This window comes from Budorcas taxicolor, chromosome 3 (genome assembly GCF_023091745.1).
Source record: "Budorcas taxicolor isolate Tak-1 chromosome 3, Takin1.1, whole genome shotgun sequence".
NCBI lineage: Eukaryota > Metazoa > Chordata > Mammalia > Artiodactyla > Bovidae > Budorcas > Budorcas taxicolor.
In genome coordinates, this window is record NC_068912.1 from 26603725 (window position 1) to 26627254 (window position 23530).

Below are 23530 nucleotides of genomic sequence, written 5' to 3' on the forward strand. Positions count from 1 at the left end.
TTGCCACCTCTTCTCAACATCTTCTGCTTCTGTTAGGTCCATACTATTTCTGTCCTTTATTGTGCCCATCCTTGCATGAAATATTCCCTTGGTATCTCTAATTTTCTTGAAGAGATCTTTAGTTTTTCCCATTCTATTGTTTTTCTCTATTTCTTTGCCTTGATCACTGAGGAAGGCTTTCTTATCTCTCCTTGCTGTTCTTTGGAACTCTGCATTCAAATGGGTATATCTTTCCTTTTCTCCTTTGCCTTTTGCTTCTCTTCTTTTCTCAGCTATTTGTAAGGACTCCTCAGACAACCATTTTGCCTTTTTGCGTTTCTTTTTCTTGAGGATGGTCTTGATCACTGCCTCCTGTACAGTGTCTCGGACCTCAATCCATAGATCTTCAGGCACTCTGTCTATCAGATCTAATCCCTTGAATCTATTTCTCACTTGCACTGTATAATCGTAAGGGATTTGATTTAGGTCATACTTGAATGGTCTAGTGGTTTTCCCTACTTTCTTCAATTTAAGTCTGAATTTGGCAATAAGGAGTCTTGTTTTTGCTGACTGTAGAGAGCTTCTGTATCTTTGGCTGCAAAAAATATAATCAATCTGATTTCGGTATTGACCACCTGGTGATGTCCATGTGTAGAGTCGTCTCTTGTGTTGTTGGAAGAGGGTGTTTGCTATGACCAGTGCGTTCTCTTAGCAAAACTCTGTTAGTCTTTGCCTTGCTTCATTCCGTATTCCATGGCCAAATTTGCCTGTTACTCCAGGTGTCTCTTGACTTCCTAGATTTGCATTTCAGTCCCCTATAATGGAAAGGGCATCTTTTTTGGGTGTCAGTTCTAGAAGGTCTTGTAGGTCTTCATAGAACCGTTCAACTTCAACTTATTCAGCATTACCAGTTGGGGCACAGACTTGGATTATGTGATATTGAATGGTTTGCCTTGGAAACAGAGATCATTCTGTCATTTTTGAGACTGTACCCAAGTACTGCATTTCAGACTCCACTGTTGACTATGAGGGCTACTCCATTTCTTCTAAGGGATTCTTGCCCATAGCAGTAGATATAATGGTCACCTGAGTTAAATTCACCCATTCCAGTGCATTTTGGTGCACTGATTCCTAGAATGTTGACGTTCCCTCTGCCATCTCCTGTTTGAGACGAGCCCTGCCGTGTGGCCATGAGCCATGCCGTGCAGTGCTATACCGTGTAGAGCCATGCCCTGTGGGGCCACCCAAGATGGGAGGGTCATGGTGGAGAGGTCTGACACAATGTGGTCCACTGGAGAAGGGAATGGCAAACCACTTCAGTATTCTTGCCTTGAGAACCCCACAAACAGCATGAAAAGGCAAAAAGATAGGACACTGAAAGATGAACTCCCCAGGTGGGTAGGTGCCCAATATGCTACTGGAGATCAGTGGAGAAATAACTCCAGAAAGAATGAAGGGATGGAGCCAAAGCAAAAACAATACCCAGTTGTGGATGTGACTGGTTATGGAAGTAAAGTCCCATGCTGCAAAGAGCAATATTGCATAGGAACCTGGAATGTTAGGTGCATGAATCAAGCACTCTAGAGATCACCCGAAATACAAGAAGCTGTGAATATTCTATTGCACTAAGAATAAAAGTGTATGCAAAAGAGTAGGTTTTGGAACAACACTGCATTTCCAGGGGGGAAAAGCCCATAAGAGTTATGCAATAAAGCCCCTACATAACTGAGACTAGGCTGGACACAGCAACATTCAGGTTTTTTCCCCTGGTTATTGTTTAGCCTCTGGCCCATTGTAGGCTTTTTCTTTGCAACCCCTTTTCCTGGGAGGTGGAGTAAAGGCAGGGAATAATGCCTTAATATCAAAATACTAGTCCTGACGCTGAATACAAAACACATCCTGAGAGTACACCCCAGACTCTCAAACAAACACTGCAACAAGCGAAGCTTCCCTATATTTACACCATGATCAGCACAACTGCAATGTAGTCATTATTTCTAAAAAACAGCAAATTGCATCTCCACCTTCAGCACTGAGGAGGATGCCTACAGTAAAAGTGAAGGGACAGAGGAAAGAACTCTGTTTCCACAGAAGAAGCGGTACGAATGCTCATGACCCCAGTAGAGGGGACCTTTCCATCTCTGATGCTGTGAAAAGGCTCCTGTTAAACAATCTGCAGTTCTGACCCTACTTCCCCAGCAGGGTCCATGCCTCACCTCCACACTGGGGTTTGCACCCGGGATTTTTTCGTCTTGTTTTGCTGTGGGAATCTCCTTGGCCAGGAGGCTGTAGGTGGTGATCACAATGTCATATGTGGAGAGGCTGCAGATATAAAACAAAGCAAATGGTAAACCATCCAGCATGGTTCTGACAAAGCGAGACAGAGTTGATTTCCTTCACAAAAATCCCTCCAGCAGAACTCATTAATTTGTGTCAATTCACACACACACACACCCTGAAGAGGTAAATTTTACACACCTGACTTCCTTATCACCTACCACTGGTCATTTTTACAGACTACTCACTGTAACTAAAAGAGCCCCCCTCTTCCCAGCCAAGTCACAAAGGATCATCTCTGGCTGAGGTCAAATTAAGCTTGATGAGATCTGACAAGAACAGAAAGTTGGGCAGGATTGGAATTTAATATTTAGTTAATTTGACACAGATGATTCTAAAGTCCCAGGGAAGTAAGAAAACTCTGAAGTACTGTTCATCTTATATCAATGGTGCTTTCTCCTCATTGTTCTGTAATGGATTCGTGAAAACCCATTCATCTAGCTTTGACATTTGGGCACAAAAATACATGCTGTACACTTTCAGCTCACCTCGCCTATACTCTTTACATGTAAAGATTCTTAATGAAAAGCACAAATCTTTCTCCAAGGAAGCTTAATATTGTGTACCTGAGAGAACTTCAGTAACACTTTCGATAAAGATGACACGCGAATTTGGACAGGCAGTGATGCCTACTTGTTGCCTTAGCATCATATAAAGATGTATGATTGAGAATGATTCCCATCAGTCAGCTAGTGTATTCAGGACACCAAACCCAGTACAATCAAAATGCAAATCATATAAGATGGAACTGACTTCTAAACAAAAATCTATAGTACTCCATGCTACAGAAGGCGTGGAGGATGGCCACTACTGCCCTGATTCCTTTCGTCTGCTGAAATGACTACCAGTCATGAGAGCTGGTGTGCCCTTAGGACGTAGGATCACCATTCTGGCAACTCACCCCCGAGAGACTACTGTGTTGTTCTTTAAGAGATAAAATATCCAGTATCAGAGGTTGGGGAGAGAGATTACTCAGATGGAAAAACAACTCAGTTCTTGACTAGATCAGCAAGTATTCAATCCAGACCATCATATCATAATTAAGAACAAAAAACAGGTCCTTTAAAACCAAAAGACAAAGAACAGGACTACAATCACCATCTCGGGAAACATTTTCTTTCCTCCTTCCTGGTCATCCCCCTTTAGGAATTCAGTTAGGTTTAATCCTAAACTTTTGAATCTAAACTTCTTAGATGGTTCACATATGAAAAATACAGCCATAAACATTTAACTAGCATATATCAACTAATCATTAATATTACATCAAGATGCTCTGTTAAGATTGAGTTGGTTCCATTTACACTAACAGAAAAAGAATGTGAATTTGGAAACAGATATTCAATCATGAAATAATTGTGACGTATTCCTTTTACCAGGGGAACTCCGCTACTGCCTAGCTGACGATTCAGGCACCTCAGGCTAACTTGCACGGCAGCTTGGCGATGGGATATAGCTCAGAACACCAATCCCTCTCAAGATGCATCCCTCAGCACAGGCGAAGGCTGTTTGGTGATGACAGTGCCCGTGGTCTTCACAAATACCATCAGCCTTGATTAAATGAAATACCAGAGAGCACACAAAGGTCAACATGACCCTTCAGCCAAGACGCCGGATACCTCATACTGACGGCAACATTTCTGCACTTACACTTTTGCATGTTGATTCCGGTTTGGCCCGTGATACAGACAGACTCGTAATCTGTTGCGGCTCACATGTTTCTCCACCTCATTTTTCCAATGATGGATCAGAGAAGCAGGACAGATGATTAGTGTTCCATGAGAAGTGGACTCAGAGGAGTCTTGGGAGGGGGGAAAAAAATCAACACCTAGTTACACTCATTAAATAGCTTTAACTTCTTCAAGGCATTACCTCTTTTCCTTGACTGATGTCTATTCATTTAATCAATATTTTTAACAACTGTTGCTCTTATTTCTACATATAGCTTATACCTTGGAGATACACTGCAGGCTGGGATCCAGACCACAGCAATAAAGTGAATATCACAATAAAGAGAGTCACACAAAACTTTGCGGTTTCCCAGTGCATATGAAAATTTATGTTTACACTACATTATAGTCTATTAAGTGTTCAACAGTATAATACTTTTTAAAAAGTTGCATAGTTTAATTTAAAAATACATATTTATTGCTAGACAGTGCTAACATCATTTGTAATCTTTTCACTGATAGAGGGTTTGAAGTATTCTAACAATTACCAAAATGTGACATGGAGACATGAAGTGAGGAAATGCTGGTGCAACAGTGGTGCCAAAACCACAGCGTTGACACAGATCCTCAACATGTAAAAACAAAACACTATTTGTGAAGTGCAATAAAATGAGGTATGCATGAAGTAGAATAGAAACTGGAAAAAAATAATCTTTTAACTCAAAACAATTATTTCTTTCTTTTCCCCTATAAAAGTGGAAGAAAGAGGCTAAAAAGAGAGAGGAGAGTGGCTAGTACATTACTTCAGTTTAAAAAACCAAAAAACCTCAATGCACTTTCCCAGTGGCGAGAAGACAGAAGCTGGGTCATTTTCTAACTCTTCGTTGATTCCTTAGAGGGCAGTATCATTACTTTTCTTTGAAAAGCATACCTTAATTACATTCATACTGAAGAATAAGTACCAAACCCTCTAGGATAAGCAAACATTGCTTCAGAACCAGATGGTGATGGCGTGTTCGCGCCTGTGCAAAGACGTGCACGTCTGCACGTGCACGAAGGCTGCTGCTCCACACAGGGACAGAGGGCCCAGCTGCCACAGTGGCCGGCGGAGGCCCGGAGAGCAGGCGGCCCGCTTCCTGGCCTGTCTAACCAACCGAGAAATGTATTTGTGCACATCCAGTTTACATGTGGTGTCATCTATATATAATATACAGGACCTTTAAAGTACGTACACAGTTATTACATTTTAAAAGCAGAGATAGAAATGAGAGAAACTCCCTAGAATCTGGAAATTTCTGGAATTTCAGAAACATGGAAAACTGTCCACTATGGTGGCTGAAGTCTGAATTTGTTACAGATCTTCCTTCAGAAAACAGTATTTTAATTATTTGGGTCTACCCTGTAGTTATGTTCTCAACATTAACGAAAACAATCACTAGGTTTAAACTAACATTTTTAGACTTTTAGCTCCCACCATAGAACTGTTTCTAATCACAGGTCAAGCTAACCTATATTTTAAGGGAAAAAAAAGATCACTTCTAGTTAGCATATTCAGTGTCAGAAATGACACTGTAGGAAAGTAATAGTCTTCCAAAAATTTAAATATGACCAAAGGCATCCTTTCATGGCTGAAAAACTTCCACTCCCCACTGCCTCACGTGATTTAGGAAGTGGCAGGCTAGCAAGACACTTTGGAATACCATTTTTGGAAAGCCAAGTCAAAGCCGTGGTTTTGTCCTTTTCTTTGCTTTTCTTTTGGGTCAGGATGAGTGCAATCATTGTCAGGGTTTTTCCTAACCCCATATCATCCGCTGGAAAATGAAAACAAAAATAGGAGAGGTAATTACTTTGGGCAAGGAATCAGTTCAACTTTGAGAGATGCAGTCAGGGTAGATATCAGCCTATTCCCTCTTGCCATTTATTTTGCAATCTAAGTCACAGACATTTATTACGACCTCTGTAAAATTTAAAACTTATTATTTAGATCTTATTTGGGTCTCTGTGTTTTATTATTACTTATCCAATACATTCATTGGTATCTCTCTCAGTTTGATGATGTTGCCTATGTGTATGTTAGTCTCTCAGTCATGTCCAACTCTTTGCGACCCCATTGACTGTAGCCCACCAGGTTCTGATGTCCATAGGATTCTCCAGGCAAGAATACTGGAATGGGTTGTCATTCCCTTCTCCAGGGGATCTTCCTGACCCAGGGATCAAACTCAGCTCTCCTACATTGCAGGCAGACTCTTTACCATCTGAGCCACCAGGGAAGTTCCAGATGTTGCCTAGTCGTCTTATTTATTACCCTGCAAAAGCAAAAAGGTCCCAGTAGATATATCCTGCTACCCACTTTACTGCAATTCTGGAGTTAGAGTTAACTCAAGACAGTCCTCACCATCCCCTTAACTTATTCATCAGTGAAGGTCATAAATTAGCATTTCTTGGGTACCATCATCATGCTAGTTACTAAGCTTATCCAATTTACTATTTACACCCTATAAAATGGTATTATCTTCTTTTTAATGGTTTAAATATGCATTCTGACATAAGCAGAAGTAAAATGTCACATGGGCTCTGGTTCAAGTTCTGGCTCTGCCACTGTGCAGAAGAGTTACCACAGCAGCTGACTACTCTCCTTTGAAAGGCCAGCTTACAAGGCTGGCTCTCGGCTAGCACGTGGAGACTCATTTCAGGAGGGGTCCCCCCTTCCCAGACTGGGAGGAGTGGCTCACTATACCTTAACTCCTTGGACCCACAGTACAGTTTATACTGAATGCCTTCTTTCCCTCTGGGAATCTAGAATTTCAGTACCTGCCAGCCTGAAGCTGCCTATGTGGGTTTTTATCCCTCAGTAAAAATCCTGGGCGCCAAGTCTCTAACAAGCTTCCGTGGCTGGCAACGTTTTACCTGTGTTTTCATACGTTGCTGCTGGGAGATTAAGTACACAGAGTGACTCCACTGGGACAGGACTTGAACCCAGTTTCCCCTAGACTGTGCCCCATGTGCCTTTTTCCCTTGCTGATTTTGATTTATATCAAATCAAAATAACTAAATTATTATTCAGCTTATTTGACTGCAATAAGTTACACCCATGAATATGATACTGGGAAAGACTGACGGTGGGGGGAGACAGAGGATGAGATGGTTGGATGGCACTATTAACTCAATGGACATGAGTCTGGGCAAACTCTGGGAGATGGCGAGGAACAGGGAAGCCTGGAGAGCTGCAGTCCATGGGGTCACAGAGAGTCAGACATGACTTAGCGACTGAAGAGCAACATATAACTATATGCTGTGCATTCTAGCAAATCATCCAACCAGGAGGTGAGCTTGGGGACCAAGACACAGCCACTTACTAGCCGTAGTGGACCTCTGTCACGTTTTTTGGAAGTTGAACACCTTGGAAATTTTTAGTGTGATGAGGTTCCAAAGCAGAGCCTGGAAAACTTGCTTCCTGCCTCCTCTGTAGCTAAGGCACCAGGAGCAAGACCAGGCTCTACAGAGACTTACACTCACAGCAGACTTTGTTTCAGATGTAAGCACCTTCAGAAGATGAGGCTCCCCATGAAGCCCTCTCAACAGGAAGGGGTGGAGACAGCAGTGTGTGGCTCTGGGGAGCAGTGCTTTCCTCTACTGCTGCAAGGCACGGAGCAAGCCACATCGTTCTCACAGGACATTCCATTGGTAAGTTGACTCTGGCCATTGCTCCTAGAAGTCTGGCCTCCAGCTTGGCCCTCCACATCTTCCAAAGATTCTGTGGGCCACCAGAGAATAAACCCTCCCTCTGCTTCATCAGCCAGAGTCAGTCTCTACTGCCTGCAGCCAAGACCTGACTGATCCTATGGCCGTGTACTCTGGAGCACATAACTTAAACTTCCTGATTGATGTTACGGCTGTGTACTCTGGAGTGTACAGCTTAAGCTGCCTGACTGATGCTATGGCTGTGTACTCTGGAGTATGTAGCTTAAAGCTTCCTGACTGATCCTACGGCTGTGTACTTTGGAGAGCGCAGCTTAAGCTTCCTGGCTGATTCTATGGCTGTGTACTCTGGAGCACGTGGCTTAAGCTTCCCATACTACAGTTTCCTCATCTGTCAAACAAGGTGTTAGAGTAGCTACCCACAACAGCTATTGAGAGGACTGAACAATGCAATGTATTTGTGGGCTCTTATCCCAAGGCAAGACTCACCCAAAATTCCTCCTTGTGGCTTTTGGCTTTCCCTCCATAGCAGCCAGGCTAATGCCTGCTTCTGGTGCGGCAGCAAAGAGATCTGACAAAGGTAGTAACCGGAAGTTAGGCACCGATTTCTGAAGAGAGGCCATGCTGCAGCCTGGCCACAAGGACTCCCTCCTCCACTCGTTTACTTCCTGTAAGTGACCCTCTCAATATTCTAGCTGACAGATAAGCCGCTCACTTCCCCGTGAAGTCCTGGACTCCACTCTCTCACTGGGGGTCACCACGTGTCCTGGCCTGCCCACAGTTACCGTTCATGCCGACGGCCCAGGCTGTCTATCAGCGGCTGCCTCTGTCACTCTCAAGTGACAGCTGCTTCGTCTGCTTAATCAGCCCAAGTCAAGAGCTCTGAGTGACCACCCTACTCCCACCAGCCGCTCTGCGGGCTCTTCCTCGTTCTCTCTTCAGCGTGACTCTCCTCTCTGTGGGCACTGTCTCAGACGGCAGTGCTAGTCATAAATGACGGCCCTTTAACTGGGGCCTCCCTGCTAGTTTTCCCTTCACCCAGTTTATCTGGAATTCGGTGACATAAATAACTTTCTTAAAATATCCCTGCTCAAATTTCTACAGTGATTCCATAATATCTCTTAAGCTGTGCTATGCTTAGTCATGTCCAACTCTTTGCGACTCCATGGACTGTAGCCCGCCAGGCTCCTCTGTCCATGGGGATTCTCCAGGCAAGAATACTGGAATGGGTTGCTATGCCCTCCTCCAGGGGATCTTCCCAATCCAGGGATCGAACCCAGGTCTCCCACATTGCAGGCAGATTCTTTACCATCTGAGCCACCAAGGAAGCCCAAGAATACTGGAGTGGTTAGCCTATCCCTTCTCCAGGGGAATTTTCTGACCCAGGAATCAAACCGAGGTCTCCAGCATTGCAGGTGGATTCTTTACCAGCTGAGCTACTAGGGAAGCCCTCTCTTATGCTGCTGCTGCTGCTGCTGCTAAGTCACTTCAGTCGTGTCCGATTATGTGCGACCCCATAGATGGCAGCCCAACAGGCTCCCCCGTCCCTGGGATTCTCCAGGCAAGAACACTGGAGTGGGTTGCCATTTCCTTCTCCAATGCATGAAAGTGAAAAGTGAAAGGGAAGTCGCTCAGTCATGTCCGACTCTTTGCAACCCCATGGACTGCAGCCCACTAGGCTTCTCTGTCCATGGGATTTTCCAGGCAAGAGTACTGGAGTGGGGTGCCATCGCCTTCTCCACTCTCTTATGCTATCCTAGTCTAAATGCCTCCACCAATGCTAGGCTCCATAGCAAGAGACTCTTTGTGCTAAGTTACACCACCTGCTGCTCCCAGCTCAGGTGCTGGGATCATCACTTAATAATATCAATATCTGATCTTCCCTCCGACCACCACTCCCTCTCACTGGTGTTTGGTTTCTACCCTATTTAAAGGCTTGCAGTTTCTTTAAGGCACAAATAATACTCCTGACCGAGAAAAACTTTTCCTTTGTTTCAAATGCCTTTGTACTTTGCATACACTTCACAGTATGTGACAATGCACATTTTCTGTCTTACAATGATTGTCTAATCATCTCACATTGACTGTACACGCATTTTTACTCCAACTAGTTCATTAAACGCAGCAATTCGTCTGCACCCCTGTGGTGCCTATTGAAGCTCAATAAATGATAAATGCATCTGCTACTGCTACAGACATATAACTTAATGATGTTAAGGAAAAAAAAAAAGTGTTTTTTATTTTCACTGCTAAACAGAAAAAAAGCAAACACCGTAAGGGAAACCACTTGAGTGTGATTTGTAGAAAAGATATGTCAGAACGGCTCTCTGGGACTTCCCTGGTGACAGAGTGGATAAGAACTCACTCGACAATGCAGGGGACACAGTTTCAATCCCTGGTCCAGGAAGATTCCACAGGTCCTGGAGCAACTAAGCCCAGCACCACAACGAAAGAAGCCACCTCAATGCGAAGCCTGCGCACCTCAAGGAAGAGTAGAACACCCTCGCCGCACGCAACCAGAGAAAGCTCATGTGCAGCAACAGAGACCCAGGGCAACCACAACTAAAAATACATAATAAAATTTTAAAATAGTAAATTAAAAAACAAACCAAAAAGGACTATTTAAAGAAAAACAACGAAAAATGGCACCCTGCTAGGCACTTTCCCAATGGTTGGGCCCCCTCCTCGTGGGCGCCAGGGCACTATCCAGGATACTCTGCCCTGCGGGCCTTCCCAGCTCACCTTCAGCCCAGCTGGATCCTCTGCCATGGCGGTTTCCTCAGGACAAGACTCAAGAGAGCGATGCAGCTCATCAATGGCTTCACTTGTGATCTTCCACACTGCATGAAGGCCATTCTGGCTCGCAGTGCCTGCAGACAAATCGAGATTGTGAGTATTATGCCCTGACCAGAGCTGCAAAAAGGCAATTCATTATTTGCCAGATGATGGATCTGTATGGGCTAAAAATTCTTGCCTCCAGATTCTCCTAGCCACTCTGGCTCCTTCAGCCTCATTCTCTGTATGTCCGTCTTTTAAGGTTCCCATTAATAAATGCTCTAATAAAGGACAAAGTAATAGAAAGTACAACTAAAATATAAGATAATCTATATTTTTTTTTTCAGCTTTGATGAGGTGGCAGAGAAAACAATACCATCAAAATTTCTGGAAAAAAAGACCCCTGGGGCTGGATTCCAAGAAGAAAAGCCAGCAATAGAAGAGACGGAGCTACAGGAAGTTGTCAAACTTCAGGCACAGAGAGAGCCCCAAATATGCACATCCCAAGACGCCTGCACTGCCCCGGGAATACTTCAGTGTTGGAGACCATTCGTTCTATTGATACACAGAGAACTTCTACTCAGGTTAGGTAATAAATACAAGCACCTTAGCTGGTTGCAAATTTAGGGATGAAGTACCCAAATAAGAGATTTCTAAATAAATAAAAATTAATTATCCACTTAAATGTTAAAATGTTTTTAAATGAAAATCTATTTTAATGGGATTCTTTCCTAAACATACTACATAACTTCTTACCTTAACAATCCACCTTAATTTCTCTAGGCAACTCCATCACCATGGTGATGACTGCACGACGCTGTCATGCAGCAATGTTCCTCCGTCTGGAGCCTAACTAAGCTGTGCCACTGGACTAAATACGTTTTCTGTTTTGTTTCAGAGGAAGTAGTTAATTCATAACACTGTGTTAGTTTTGAGTGTACAGCAAAGTGACTCAGTTATATGTACTTTTTTATATATATTCTTTTCCATGATAGGTTATTATAAGACATCCCAGTGCTATACAGTAGATTCTTGCTGCTTATCTATTTTACCTATATAAGTACATTTCTCTGTGCCCTTTCAGAGGGATCCTTGGGTCACATGACACCCTGTCTATCCCTTACCCTCTTCTGACTACTGCTTTTCAACTTTTCTCCCCTCCCTCCGGTTTTCTTTTTTCTCTCCTTTTCCTTTCCACAACCTGAGCAATTCTCAGGAGAAAACTGGCTTTTGCTTTTCTCATCGCTGTCAGCCCAGCCGAGTTCCTGTGTCCTGGTCAGTAAACCATATGATCATATTGCATAGTTGAGGCTGTTCTGGGGATCGTTCTCCTGCAGCTACTTCAGAATTCATTGCTGTCTGTAGAGTTCAGGATGGAAACGCTCATTTAAATAGGGTGGTGCTGCTCTCTGTGGGTCTATTGGTCACGGTCGCTTACTCCCCTGCCCTGCCTCAGCGCGCACACACACACACACACACAGACACACACAGACACACACACAGACACAGGCACACACACACACGACTACAGACATATCCACTGGTTTGCCTTCCTCCTCACGTGAGTTTGAGTTTTCACTCACAAACATTTAGTAGATGACTCCCACATGCTGGCCACCAAGCTGGTTGATTAAGGGCCATGAACAAGGTCAATGAACAGGGCAGACACAGTCTCTGCTCTCAAGAAGGTCTAAATTACACTGTGTAAAAACTTAGCTGAGCACCCCCAGCTTTATTACACAAGACAGAATGGCTTCTCCCTTCTCATGGACACAGAGGCACCTATGAGGCAGCACTGAACTTGTAGGTATAGCTATTCCCCCAGGGCCAGGCCCTCGGATCTCACCTCCACAGCACTGACCAGACCCTCCAGCAGCTTCCTGGTGGGCAGCCTTCAGTCCTTGAGAACCCAGAGGCCAGCAATCCTGACCCTGCAGGGGTTTGGGAGGCACCAAGCGGGGAGGGTCAGTGGTCTCTTTGGTGAAGTTACTCTGCTGAGGTTCTTGAGTGTTACTCTTCTCCTTAGTGTCTGCTCAAAACACAGGGAAGAACAGATTACACTTCAGAAAAGTGAAGGAATTCCACGAGCGAGGTGAGGTCAAGAGGGTGGGATCACCATGAGCAGGGGAAGGCTTCCTAGAGAGTGTAGAATTTAAACCGCTTCTTAAACAATGGGAAAAGACTTGAGTCCACAGGAAATAGGAGGAAATTTTTATCAATCACAGATCCAACTTAAAAGGAAGCTCTGAAACAGACAACAAGATAGGCAGGTCAATGCATCAACCTATTCTTTTAATGTCAGGAACTGTTCCTCAGATTTTAAAAAAAATATAAGTATTTACTGAATTTGTTACATTGCTCTTTTCATGTTTTGGGTTTTTTGGGGGGTGTGGGGCCACATGGCATCTGGGATCTCAGCTCCCCAATCAGGGACTGAACCTGCACCCCCTGCATTGGAAGGTGAAGTCCTAACCACTGGACAGCCAAGGAAGTCCCCCAACCTCTTCTTTATCGAAATGGCTCTCGAATGTCTCGTGAAGTTCACGCAAACCCCGGGTTCAGGGGCAGAACCCCTTTTACCTTGCTCTGGGGAGAGGGCCAGGGCACTGAGAGCTTCCTCCAGCTCCTGAATTTGCTTGAACAACTTCTGACCCTTGTCTGGAAGAGCCTGGATGTTCACTGATGCCAGTGTGTTCTGTAAAACAGATCCTATAAAATGGGTCACTCGCTCCTCGAGAGGTCAGAGGTACTTTCAGATTAAAACAGCCTAGAAAGCTGAAACTGTAGCATTAGTCTTTCAGCTATATGCGTGAAAACCAGAACCTTTCTTCTTTCTAAACCCAGCTGATTTACCAATCCTGAACATACAAACACAGCAAAAGGCAGAAACTAAACATCCACCTGTGAGACCTTCCTTACATTAATATATTTCACACATTAATATGTGTTCGTGGCGCACCTGACCTGCCCAAAGCAGGCAATGCTCCGACCTCATAAACAAACACAGGTGGCAGTTACCTTCTTTTGTCTCAGTTGTGTTGTGAGGAACAAACGTTGGGCTGTCGGGTCTGAAGGTTCTCCCTTCTTGGAAACACTCGAGGCAGAAGAAACTTTTCTTTGCATGCTCTGACCAGGGAGCTTAAGGTCCTTCTTCTCCTGTGTGTCTGGAGGCAAGTCAAAGAGTAAGGGGCTCCCCGGCTTAGACGAAACAAAAACAACGTCATCGTCCTCACTGCCACCACTGCCTGTGTCAGCCTCTCGCCTCTCTCCTACGGGGCGCCCTGTGGCCAGTGGCGCAGGCTGAGCAGCTGGTTCCTTTGGAGCAGGCGTGTCCCGGGTCCCCGACTGAGCCTGAAAATGGCCCTGGAGCAGACTCTTTTGGAGGGTCTGTGTGCTTGGGTCATTCCCTGTCTTTGTTTCTCTAGCCTCCCAGCTCTTAGGGTGCTCCTTGGTGAGGTGCTCCCCTTTCAGGGGCTGGCTTATTGAGTGCTGACTGTGAACAATTCGAGGCAAAGGCTTAGCTTCCTTTTCTGTCGGAGGTTCTGATTCTTTTTGGACACAATGACTCTCACTATCTGACTTCACCTGAAATGCAGATGGTTCTCTAAGCCCATTTCCACAGACCTGTTTGGCTTTCATCTCTAAAAGGTTTCTTTTGTGCATCCCTTCTATCTCCTTTGCTTCGCACTGAAACGCTGTCTCCTCCCCTTGCTGTCTGTCTTGAACTGCAGGCTGTTTTTTCTTTGCTCCCAGGCCAGATGAGAGCTCTTTCTCCGCCCAGCACTTAGATTCCGGCTTCTGTTCCTTCTTTTGACCCAGGCGTGGATCTCCCTTTTCTCTTTGCTTCTTATCAGCTGTCTTTTCCTCATCTTCACCTTTGATGAACTGTTTCCAGACGGATGGTTCTTGATTCTTATCAAGTACCTTGAACGGATTTCTCTGCTGGCTGGAAGGGTAATGAGATGGCTCAGAGGCAAGCTGAGACTTACTGGTTCCAGAATGTTCTTTAGAATTAGGATCCTAAAAGACAAAGGAAATACTCTAATCTTAATATAAAATATGAATGCAACCTTCACACCTAGAAGGCCTTTCTTCAGAGGAAATGGGAAAAGTAAGAGCAGCAAAAGCAGTCCAGGTTTTCTAAACGTCCCTGGGATCACTTCCTGCTCCAGAAAGGACTGCCAAACTCACACAGTATGCATTTCTTTCTTTTTTTAATTTTTACTTTATTTTACTTTACAATACTGTATTGGTTCTGCCATACATTGACATGAATCCACCACGGGTGTACATGCGATCCCACACATGAACCCCCCTCCCACCTCCCTCCCCACAACATCCCTCTGTGTCATCCCCTGCACCAGCCCCAAGCATGCTGTATCCTGCATCGGACATAGACTGGTGATTCGATTCTTACATGATAATGTACATGTTTCAATGCCATTCTCCCAAATCATCCCACCCTCTCCCTCTCCCTCTGAGTCCAAAAGTCCACTATACACATCTGTGTCTTTTTTGCTGTCTTGCATACAGGGTCATAAGCAAGGTGAAAAGACAGCCTTCAGAATGGGAGAAAATAATAGCAAATGAAACAACTGACAAACAACTAATCTCAAAAATATACAAGCAACTTCTGCAACTCAATTCCAGAAAAATAAACGACCCAATCAAAAAATGGGCCAAAGAACTAAACAGTATTCGTTTCTTAACAGTACTTTCAATGCTTCGTTCCTTCTCTGTCCGTGATCACTGCTTTTACAGGTCCCAAGGAAAAGCAGTGTCCAGGTCAAACTGTTTTAATAATAGCAATAGCCACAATGTGTATTTTTCATGAAAACGACTCTCTCAAGATGAACTTTTCCCCAAACCTAAACAGCTCTGATTTTGGCTTTAGGACGGTTTCAAATCTAGACCCTTAAGTCCAAGCTATCCCTCTGCAAGTCTCAAGACCTCCCTCAGTCTAGTTCCTCATGTGGTAGGCATCTACAGGGTCTCTCCTAGTTCTCACATTCCAGAGGCTTACGAATTACACCCAGTTTATGCAAACATCAAGTAGATAACAGTCTATAAAAACACGCTGGGACTTCCCTGGCAGTCCGGTGGCTAAGACTTCATGCTCCCAATGCAGGGGGTCTGGGTTTGATCCCTGGTCAGCGAACTAGATCCCACATGTCACAACTAAAGATCCTGCATGCTACAGATAAAATAAGAGTAGCCAAATAAATAAATATTTAAAAAAAAATTCCTGAGGTTAGTCAAGCAAATTTAAATTTTTTCCCTAAATAGGAGACTGCTAACTATAGAATGGGCTTCCCTGGTGGTTCAGATGGTAAAGAATCTGCCTGTAAGGCAGGAGACCTGGGTTCGATTCCTGGGTGGGGAAGATTCCCTGGAGAAGAGAATGGCTATCCACTCCAGTATTTTTGCCTGGAAAATTCCATGGACAGAGGAGCCTGGCAGGCTATATATAGTTCATGGGGTCAAAAAGAATTGGACACAACTGAGCGACTAACACTACTACTACTAACTATAGAATGGATAGATATTTACATATGACTGAGTTCCTTCACTGTTCACCTGAAACTATCACAACATTGTTTGTTAACTGGCCATACTCCAATATAATATTAAAATTTAAAAAAAAAAAAGATCCAAATAGTCCTTTGAATTAAGAGTCCCAACAGGGTCTACCTTGCTGAAAGAAAAGAACTCTTTCAGAGAAAGTTCGATGAAGACCAATCAGTTTATAATGGACTTTAGGGTATTTTCAGATGATCCCACAGGTTAAACATCTTTACACAGTCAGATCTGAAAACAGATGAATAATTCCTACCTGCCATGGGATATTTCCACACCACTGTTTCCCCTCTGCTTTACTTTTAACACATCGGAAGAGCAACCTGATAAAGTATAAAACACAAATAACCGAGTTTGTGAAAATCCATTAAAATAAAAGATGAACTTGTTTTTAATTCAAGAAACCCTTTTATTTGATAACAGCTTTGAAAGGTCACTTGAAACCAATTACTCTTAACATGTACTCCATTTAGAAGGGGGTTCATGTTTGGGAACACATGTAAGAATTAAAGATTTTAAAATTAAAAAAACAAAAAAATAAAAAAATAAAAATTCTTTACCTCATAGGATATTTACAAGACCTGAGAAGTGAAAGAGTACAGATGTCATAGTAACCAGAGAGTATTCATAGATTAATTCTTTTAACTCTACAGAATGACTGACATGGGAACACTGATCCACAAGGGCTGCTAAAATCAGAAAAAAGGAGATAACCAGACATTATGTGTCCCTAATAAGAAGCCACAATACTTCCTATAAAGTAAAACCAAAAAAATAAGCCAATCAAAGATTTCCCCAGTTATCCAATGGTTAAGACTGCACCTCCTCTGCAGGGGGCCTGGGCTCCATCCCTGGTCTGGGAACTAAGACCCCACAAAACTTATAGTGGCATGGCCAAGAAAACTAAGACAAAAATGAACCTGAATCTGGTCAAACCCCTGGGTCCAATTAACAATTTACAGGAAATGCAAACAGATGAACACGTAAAACTAGACCAGGGGATGTAATCTGCAAACTCTTAACAGTGGGAAGTGCTATAAAACAAACAACCTGATTCCTTCAATAAGTAAATCACAAGGGAGAAGAAAAAGACTGGGGGCGGGGGGGGAACCTATTTAAGAGACGTAAAGAGAAAATCAATTACCTGCAACCTGTAGACCTTATTCAAATCCTGACTTAAGCAAACGAGCAAAAACTACCAAAAATAAACTATTTATAGTATTTATGAATCTTCTGGAAATCTGTACTCTAATTGGTTAAAAAAAAACAGTCCATATTTTTTTACAGCTATGCACTGAAATATTTACAAAAGAAATGACATTATGTGGGATTTGTCTCCAAACATGGAGGAGCTGGTGGGTAGGGTGCAAGGATATAGATGCAACAAGATTCGCCATGAGTGTGACTGTTGAAGCTCACATGCAGTAATTCTATCCTGTCTACTTTTGTATATGTTTCCAATCTTTCATTAAGAAAAAAAAAAGACTGACTACAGGCCTACATCCCAGGCCAAGGCAGTCGCTGCTCACACAAACACTACCTATATTCCAGCTATGCAAAAATGGCTGTGCTGTCCCGAGCTCAAACTAAGCCACACCCTCTCCATCCCACTGGACTTTGCACGTGTACCACTCTCCATCCAAAGAATATCCTCCTTACCCCTATTTGCCCACCATTACCCCATCACCAGCTGTCAATCCTACAGGTCCCTCCACACCCAGTTCAAGACATACCGCCTTTGCATGCTCTCTGCCCTGTTCATGCACTGTACTGCTTCTGTATTTTTGTTGTATATAGTTATATTATGCTTATATCTGCCTGCCAGCAACTAGAAGGCGATAACTCTCTTTATTCCTAAGCCTCGCTGTTTGTACATAATAGTTAAGTATTGTTGAATTTAACAGAACCAACTGAATTCTTCCTTACCCCAAATAACTCCTCAAAAACATTTAATCAGTTAAATAAGAGCCTTTGACATATGTATTCCATTTAATTGTTTAAATAGGTAAAATGCTCAATCAAAAAGTATAAAACGACAGTGAAAAGCACCTCCTCTCCATCTGTTCAGTTCACATCCCTCCCAAGTAACCATTTCTCTTAGTTTTTGGTTTGCCTTTCCAGAGATAGCTTTAATGAATATTTAGGTCAATGTATTTTCTTTATTTCTTCCTTGTTTACTCAAGTGGGTAGCATAGTATGCTATGCTGTGCTTAGTCGCTCAGTTGTGTCCGACTCTTTGCGACCCCATGGGCTATAGCCCGCCAGGCTCCTCTGTCCATGGGGATTCTCCAGGCAAGAATATTGGAGTGGGTTGCCATGCCCTCCTCCAGAGGATCTTCCCAACCCAGGGATCAAACCCAGGTCTCCCTCATTGAGGTGGATTCTTTACTGTTTGAGCCACCAGGGAAGCCCAAGAATACTTGAGTGGGTAGCCTATCCCTTCTCCAGGGGATCTTCCAGACCCAGGAATCAAACCGGAGTCTCCTGCATTGCAGGCGGATTCTTTACCAGTTGAGCTACCAGGGAAGCCCAGGTAAATATATTGCTTGCCTTTTTTAAAAAAACTTAACAACATGTCTTGGAGATTTTTCTATAAAAACATATACATAAAGGACTTCCTTATATGTACATATTTTCTACAACTGCACAGTTTTTTACACAGCAGCAGTTTTCCACTATAAGGATGTTCCATTATTTATTTAACCAGACCCCTCTGGTTATTTCCAATCCTTTACTATTAAAAGCAATATCACAATGAATAACCTTTTGCATATGTCATTTAACAGGTGTTTTAATATATCCATTGGGCAACTCTCTATATTTCATGCTGTATATTAGAGCCTTCTCTGTTTTTCTTCATCAGTTAGCTTCTAGATTTTATTTATTAGCTCACTTTTTTTTTCCTTTCTACCTCATTAAGTTCAATTTTATCTGCATTAACTCCTGCTTTCGTTTTCTGTTTAATTTCTTGTCCTTTTTCTAGCTTCTTAAATTAGTACTGTGATACACAACACAAGGGCTTCACTGGTGGCTCAGCGGCAAAGAATCCGACTGCCAATGCAGGAGACGTGGGTTCGATCCCTGTGTTGGGAAGATTCCCTGGAGAAGGAAATGGCATCTCAGTATTCTTGCCTGAGAAAGCCCAGGGACAGAGGAGCCTGGGGCGCTACAATCCATGGTCGCAGAGTCAAATACAACTTAGCAACTAAATAACAAATAGAACACAAATCACAACAGTCTGAGTCCTAACTCAAAATGAATCCTGAGCAGATCACAACCCCTCGATGCCATTACTTCACTTGGGTGTAAAAGCAAAGATAACAAGCTCCAAATGGACAAGTGTTCCATAAGAGTGAAAAAGAAGACACGGACTTTCCTAGTGGCACAGATGATAAGAATCCACCTGCCAATGCCGGGACCTGGGTTTGATCCCTGGTCTGGGAAGGCTCCACATGGCACAGAGCAATTAGGCCCGTGCACCACAACCACTGAGCCTGCATGCTCTAGGGCCCACAAGCCACAACTACTGAGCCTGCATCCTGCAACCACTGCCATCTGTGCACCTAGAGTCTGTGCTCCACAACGAAAGAAGCCCACACACAGCCTCGAGAGAGTAGCCCCCACTCTCCACAACTAGAGAAAGCCCACGCAGACAACAAAGGGTCCAATGCCACCAAAAATAAATAAATAAAACTATTTTTAAAAAATAAAAAAGAAGAAAGGACCAGCTCCTATCATACAAACTCACAATTTTCTCATTCAAGTTCACAATAAAAAAACCTGTGTTGGTCTCTTTAATTTTTTCTTATTGCAGTAAGAAAATTTAGTTCTGAGCATATAGTTCTGAAAATTTCTGAAATGCCTTGATTGCAAAAAACTCAAAGGCTACTATTAGGGAGTACTACTACTTATGAGAACAAGTCAAGAACAAATTCTTGCTGTTGAAAGTGTATCAAGTACCTGAAACCTTAACTGAAAGAATATTTTATAAACAGCATGTATTTTAAAGCCCAAACTTCATAGACTTTCAGGAGAAGGGCAAGATTTGGAGAAAGACGGAAGTAAACAACACACAATGAGCATCAGCTATGTGCTAGGCACACTGCAAAAAATGTTTCTGCTTACATTTTTATTAAAAGCAATCTAGAAGAGCTTCTCTGTTTTTAGGATAAAAGTTTGTCATGTTTATTAAATTGTAAATCAATAGAGAAAGCGGTGGAAATATATTATCATAGAGAAAGCAAACACTGAGTCCACTATGAAAAAGAGTGTAATTTCTACAGTATATTCGTTAATTATTTTCCAAGGCATAGGTTATGAACAAGTAAAATGAAGAAACCAGCTAGGAGTCATTCAAGACCAAGTTCACGTCTCAATTCCTCCACTTTCTCAGTAACCTTCATCAGCCTTAATCTCTTACCATTGGTTTTACAGTCAGAGAAACATCTGGCATTCGAACACATACAATTTAGCACTCTAACATGCAGATCAGCGGAGAAGGCGATGGCACCCCACTCCAGTACTCTTGCCTGGAAAATCCCATGGACAGAGGAGCCTGGTAGGCTGCGGTCCATGGGGTCTTGAAAAGTTGGACACAACTGAGCGACTTCACTTTCACTTTTCACTTTCCTGCATTGGAGAAGGAAATGGCAACCCAGTCCAGTGTTCTTGCCTGGAGAATCCCAGGGACGGGGCAGCCTGGTGGGTTGCCGTCTATGGGGTCACACAGAGTTGGACACGACTGAAGTGACTTAGCAGCAGCAGAGCATGCAGATCAGACCGCTCGCCAACCTTCCTGTGTCTAACTCTTAGCCCAATCGTGTCTTAGGGCCCTTAGAAATACGGGCTCCCTTCTCCACATGCAGCAATGGAAAAACATAAAGCTGGATTTCTACCTCACCTTTTACACAAAAATTCAAGATGGAACAAAAATGAATAGAATAAAAATGTAAATGTTCTAGGAAAAAAAAACGGAGATGAATATTTTGGCAATCCTAACATAAAAAGGGAGTGACAAAATCCTGCAGCTGAGAGATAAAGGATTTAGTAATTTGACTACATAGAAGTATTAAATGTCCATATAGTAAAAATACCATAGGCAAAATTACAAGACAAAGGACAACCTGGGGAAAGGAATTGCTGTACACATTATAAAAGGCTAATATCCTCTCCATGGGCTTCCCAGGTGTCCCAGTGGGCCTGCCAAGGCAGGATATGCAGGAGATGCTGATTCAGTCCCTGGGTCAGGAAAATCCCCCAGAGAAGGAAAGAGCAACCCACTCCAGTATTCTTGCCTGGAAAATCCCACGGACAGAAGAGTGGGTGGGGGGGCAGCTACAGTCCCTGGGGCTGCAAACAGTCAGACACAACTGAGTGAGAGAGCACACACACATAATAATGTTCCCATACAAGGATTACTCCTGCGGTACAGCACAGCGCATGATACTCCACACACCTAGTCACAGCACTGGCTTTGCTGAGTGGGCTTCTTTATGGGCTGCTGGAGCCCGAGGTCCTTCTGCATGGGTCTGGCTCATGTCAGTGCCTCTCTGTCATCAGCCTAGCTAATCATCATTGGGTTAGATAATCTGCACGCCAATTTTACCCAGTAATCAACCGACCATAAAAGGGGTGTCCTAGATGTGCGCAGATTCATATGCTATTAAAAATGAAGCATTTGGGGGACCTCTCTGGTGGTACAGTGGATAGGAATCTGCCTACCAATGCAGGGGTCACGGGTTCGATCCCTGGTCTGGGAAAATTCCACATGCCTTGGAGCAACCAAGTAGGTGAGCCACAACTACTGAGCCTATTTGCTACAAATACTGAAGCCCACATGCCTAGAGCCTTTGCTCAACAACGTGAGAAGTCACTGCAGTGAGAAGCCTGAACACTGCAACGAAGAATAGGCCCTGCTCTCCACACTGGAGAAAGCCTGCGCACAGCAATGAAGACCCAGTGACGCAAAAAAAAAAAAAAAAACAACCTCTTACAAAAAAAGTAAAAACATAAAAGTATTTTAAACATCCCAGTACCACCAGTTATTTAAAGAACTAAAACCTGTTTTACCAATCTATAGACGAAGAATATTACCATCTATTTTGATCCTTGAGAATAAAAGCTAAAAGACAGAGAGAGAGAGGGAAGAGAGGAGAGAACAGAACTCAGGAGCTTGATGACCATGTCCAACATCTATATCAACATGTGCCACACTGTTCCTATCAAGGCAGGAGCTCTTCTCTCTGGTTTTACTGAGCAACAATCACAGTTTTCTTTAATGCCCAACAACAGGGTCATGGCTGAAGGGCCAGTCAAATGCTGGTGAGTGGTACCATCTGGTGTTTAGTAACAGAACTACACAAAAAAGTACCTTCATGCCAACATAAGAAAAATGGGCACCTTAGTGTCACTTTGGTTCACACCTCCCCTCCACTAATCTGCTATAACTGTCTCCTAGCTAGGTTAAGCATTAAACATAACAGTACTAATTCAAGGATATAAAGTCCTTTAAGTTCTTGAAAAGAAAACCCAAATCTGGGGAAGAAAAGCTTGTGCTACCTGACGTCTTTCTCCAGAGTGCAGGGATTCTGGCTAAATGCTTTACTGTCTACTAAGGAAGTCATCATCCATAGATACATCAGCTATTTCTTTTTTACGTTTTCAGCCTATACCACTTATCAGGGTATCCCTGTTGGATTTTTTGCTGTTTGTTTTTTTGCTTTGTTGTTAATTTGTTGTGTGCTGTAGAACTGTATTTTATTTGTGCTAAAACAATCTTTTCAAAGCTCTACTAAGTCCCTCTTAATAAGTGTTCTAGACTTGAGCTAAAAGAAATGCATTCAAGAATTCTTTTCCTATTTTTAAAATAATGAGCACCTCAGCCTCGTCTACCTTGTGTAAAGAGTAATAGAGACAAGTTTTCAAAATTCTACCCTCAGCCTAGACCTCTCTTTGGAGCTGCCCACTCACTTTTCCAGCCTGCTTCACGTGTACAAGACACATTGAGTCCAAAGCTGTATGTGTTAGCCATCCTTTACTGATGTTAACTTTCCTTCCTTGTTTTGCTTAATGGTAAACTCACCCAACCAGGAAACCATTTCCTGAGCGCTGACCATGTGCTAAACACCAAACGAAGTGATCACAGGCATGACTGCACTGACCCTCACAGCCCAGGGAATCCAGTGCTACCATGACTGCTCTCCCAGCTGATTACATGGAGGAAAGAACATGCTTAACCACCAGGAAACATGCTGTATCAATTCTCTTTCAGCAAGTATCCTCCAGTGTGTGTGTGTATGTTAGTCCCTGAGTCATGTCTGAGTCTTCTCCACCCCATGGACTGTAGCCTGCCAGACTCCTCTGTCCATGGAATTCTCCAGGCAAGAATACTTGAGTGGGTAGCCATTCTCTTCTCTAGGAGATCTTCCTAATCCAGGGACCAAACCCAGGTCTCCTGCACTGCAGGCAGATTCTTTACTGTCTGATCCACTGGTCTA

The 23530-nt window shown here is 43.3% G+C and overlaps 1 protein-coding gene across 1 annotated transcript in view; it reads right to left on the bottom strand.

Annotated features, from left to right (window-relative positions):
• TTF2 (transcription termination factor 2) overlaps positions 1-23530 on the bottom strand; it is a 50894-nt gene that overhangs the window by 20501 nt on the left and 6863 nt on the right. The window contains exons 4-12 of the mRNA XM_052637537.1: positions 16291-16357; positions 13476-14477; positions 13038-13152; positions 12304-12486; positions 10425-10552; positions 8172-8253; positions 5684-5794; positions 3964-4114; positions 2196-2301 (exon numbers count right to left, since the gene is read on the bottom strand). Coding sequence (XP_052493497.1) covers positions 2196-2301; positions 3964-4114; positions 5684-5794; positions 8172-8253; positions 10425-10552; positions 12304-12486; positions 13038-13152; positions 13476-14477; positions 16291-16357 — 1945 coding nt within the window. The remainder of the gene's footprint in view (positions 1-2195; positions 2302-3963; positions 4115-5683; positions 5795-8171; positions 8254-10424; positions 10553-12303; positions 12487-13037; positions 13153-13475; positions 14478-16290; positions 16358-23530) is intronic.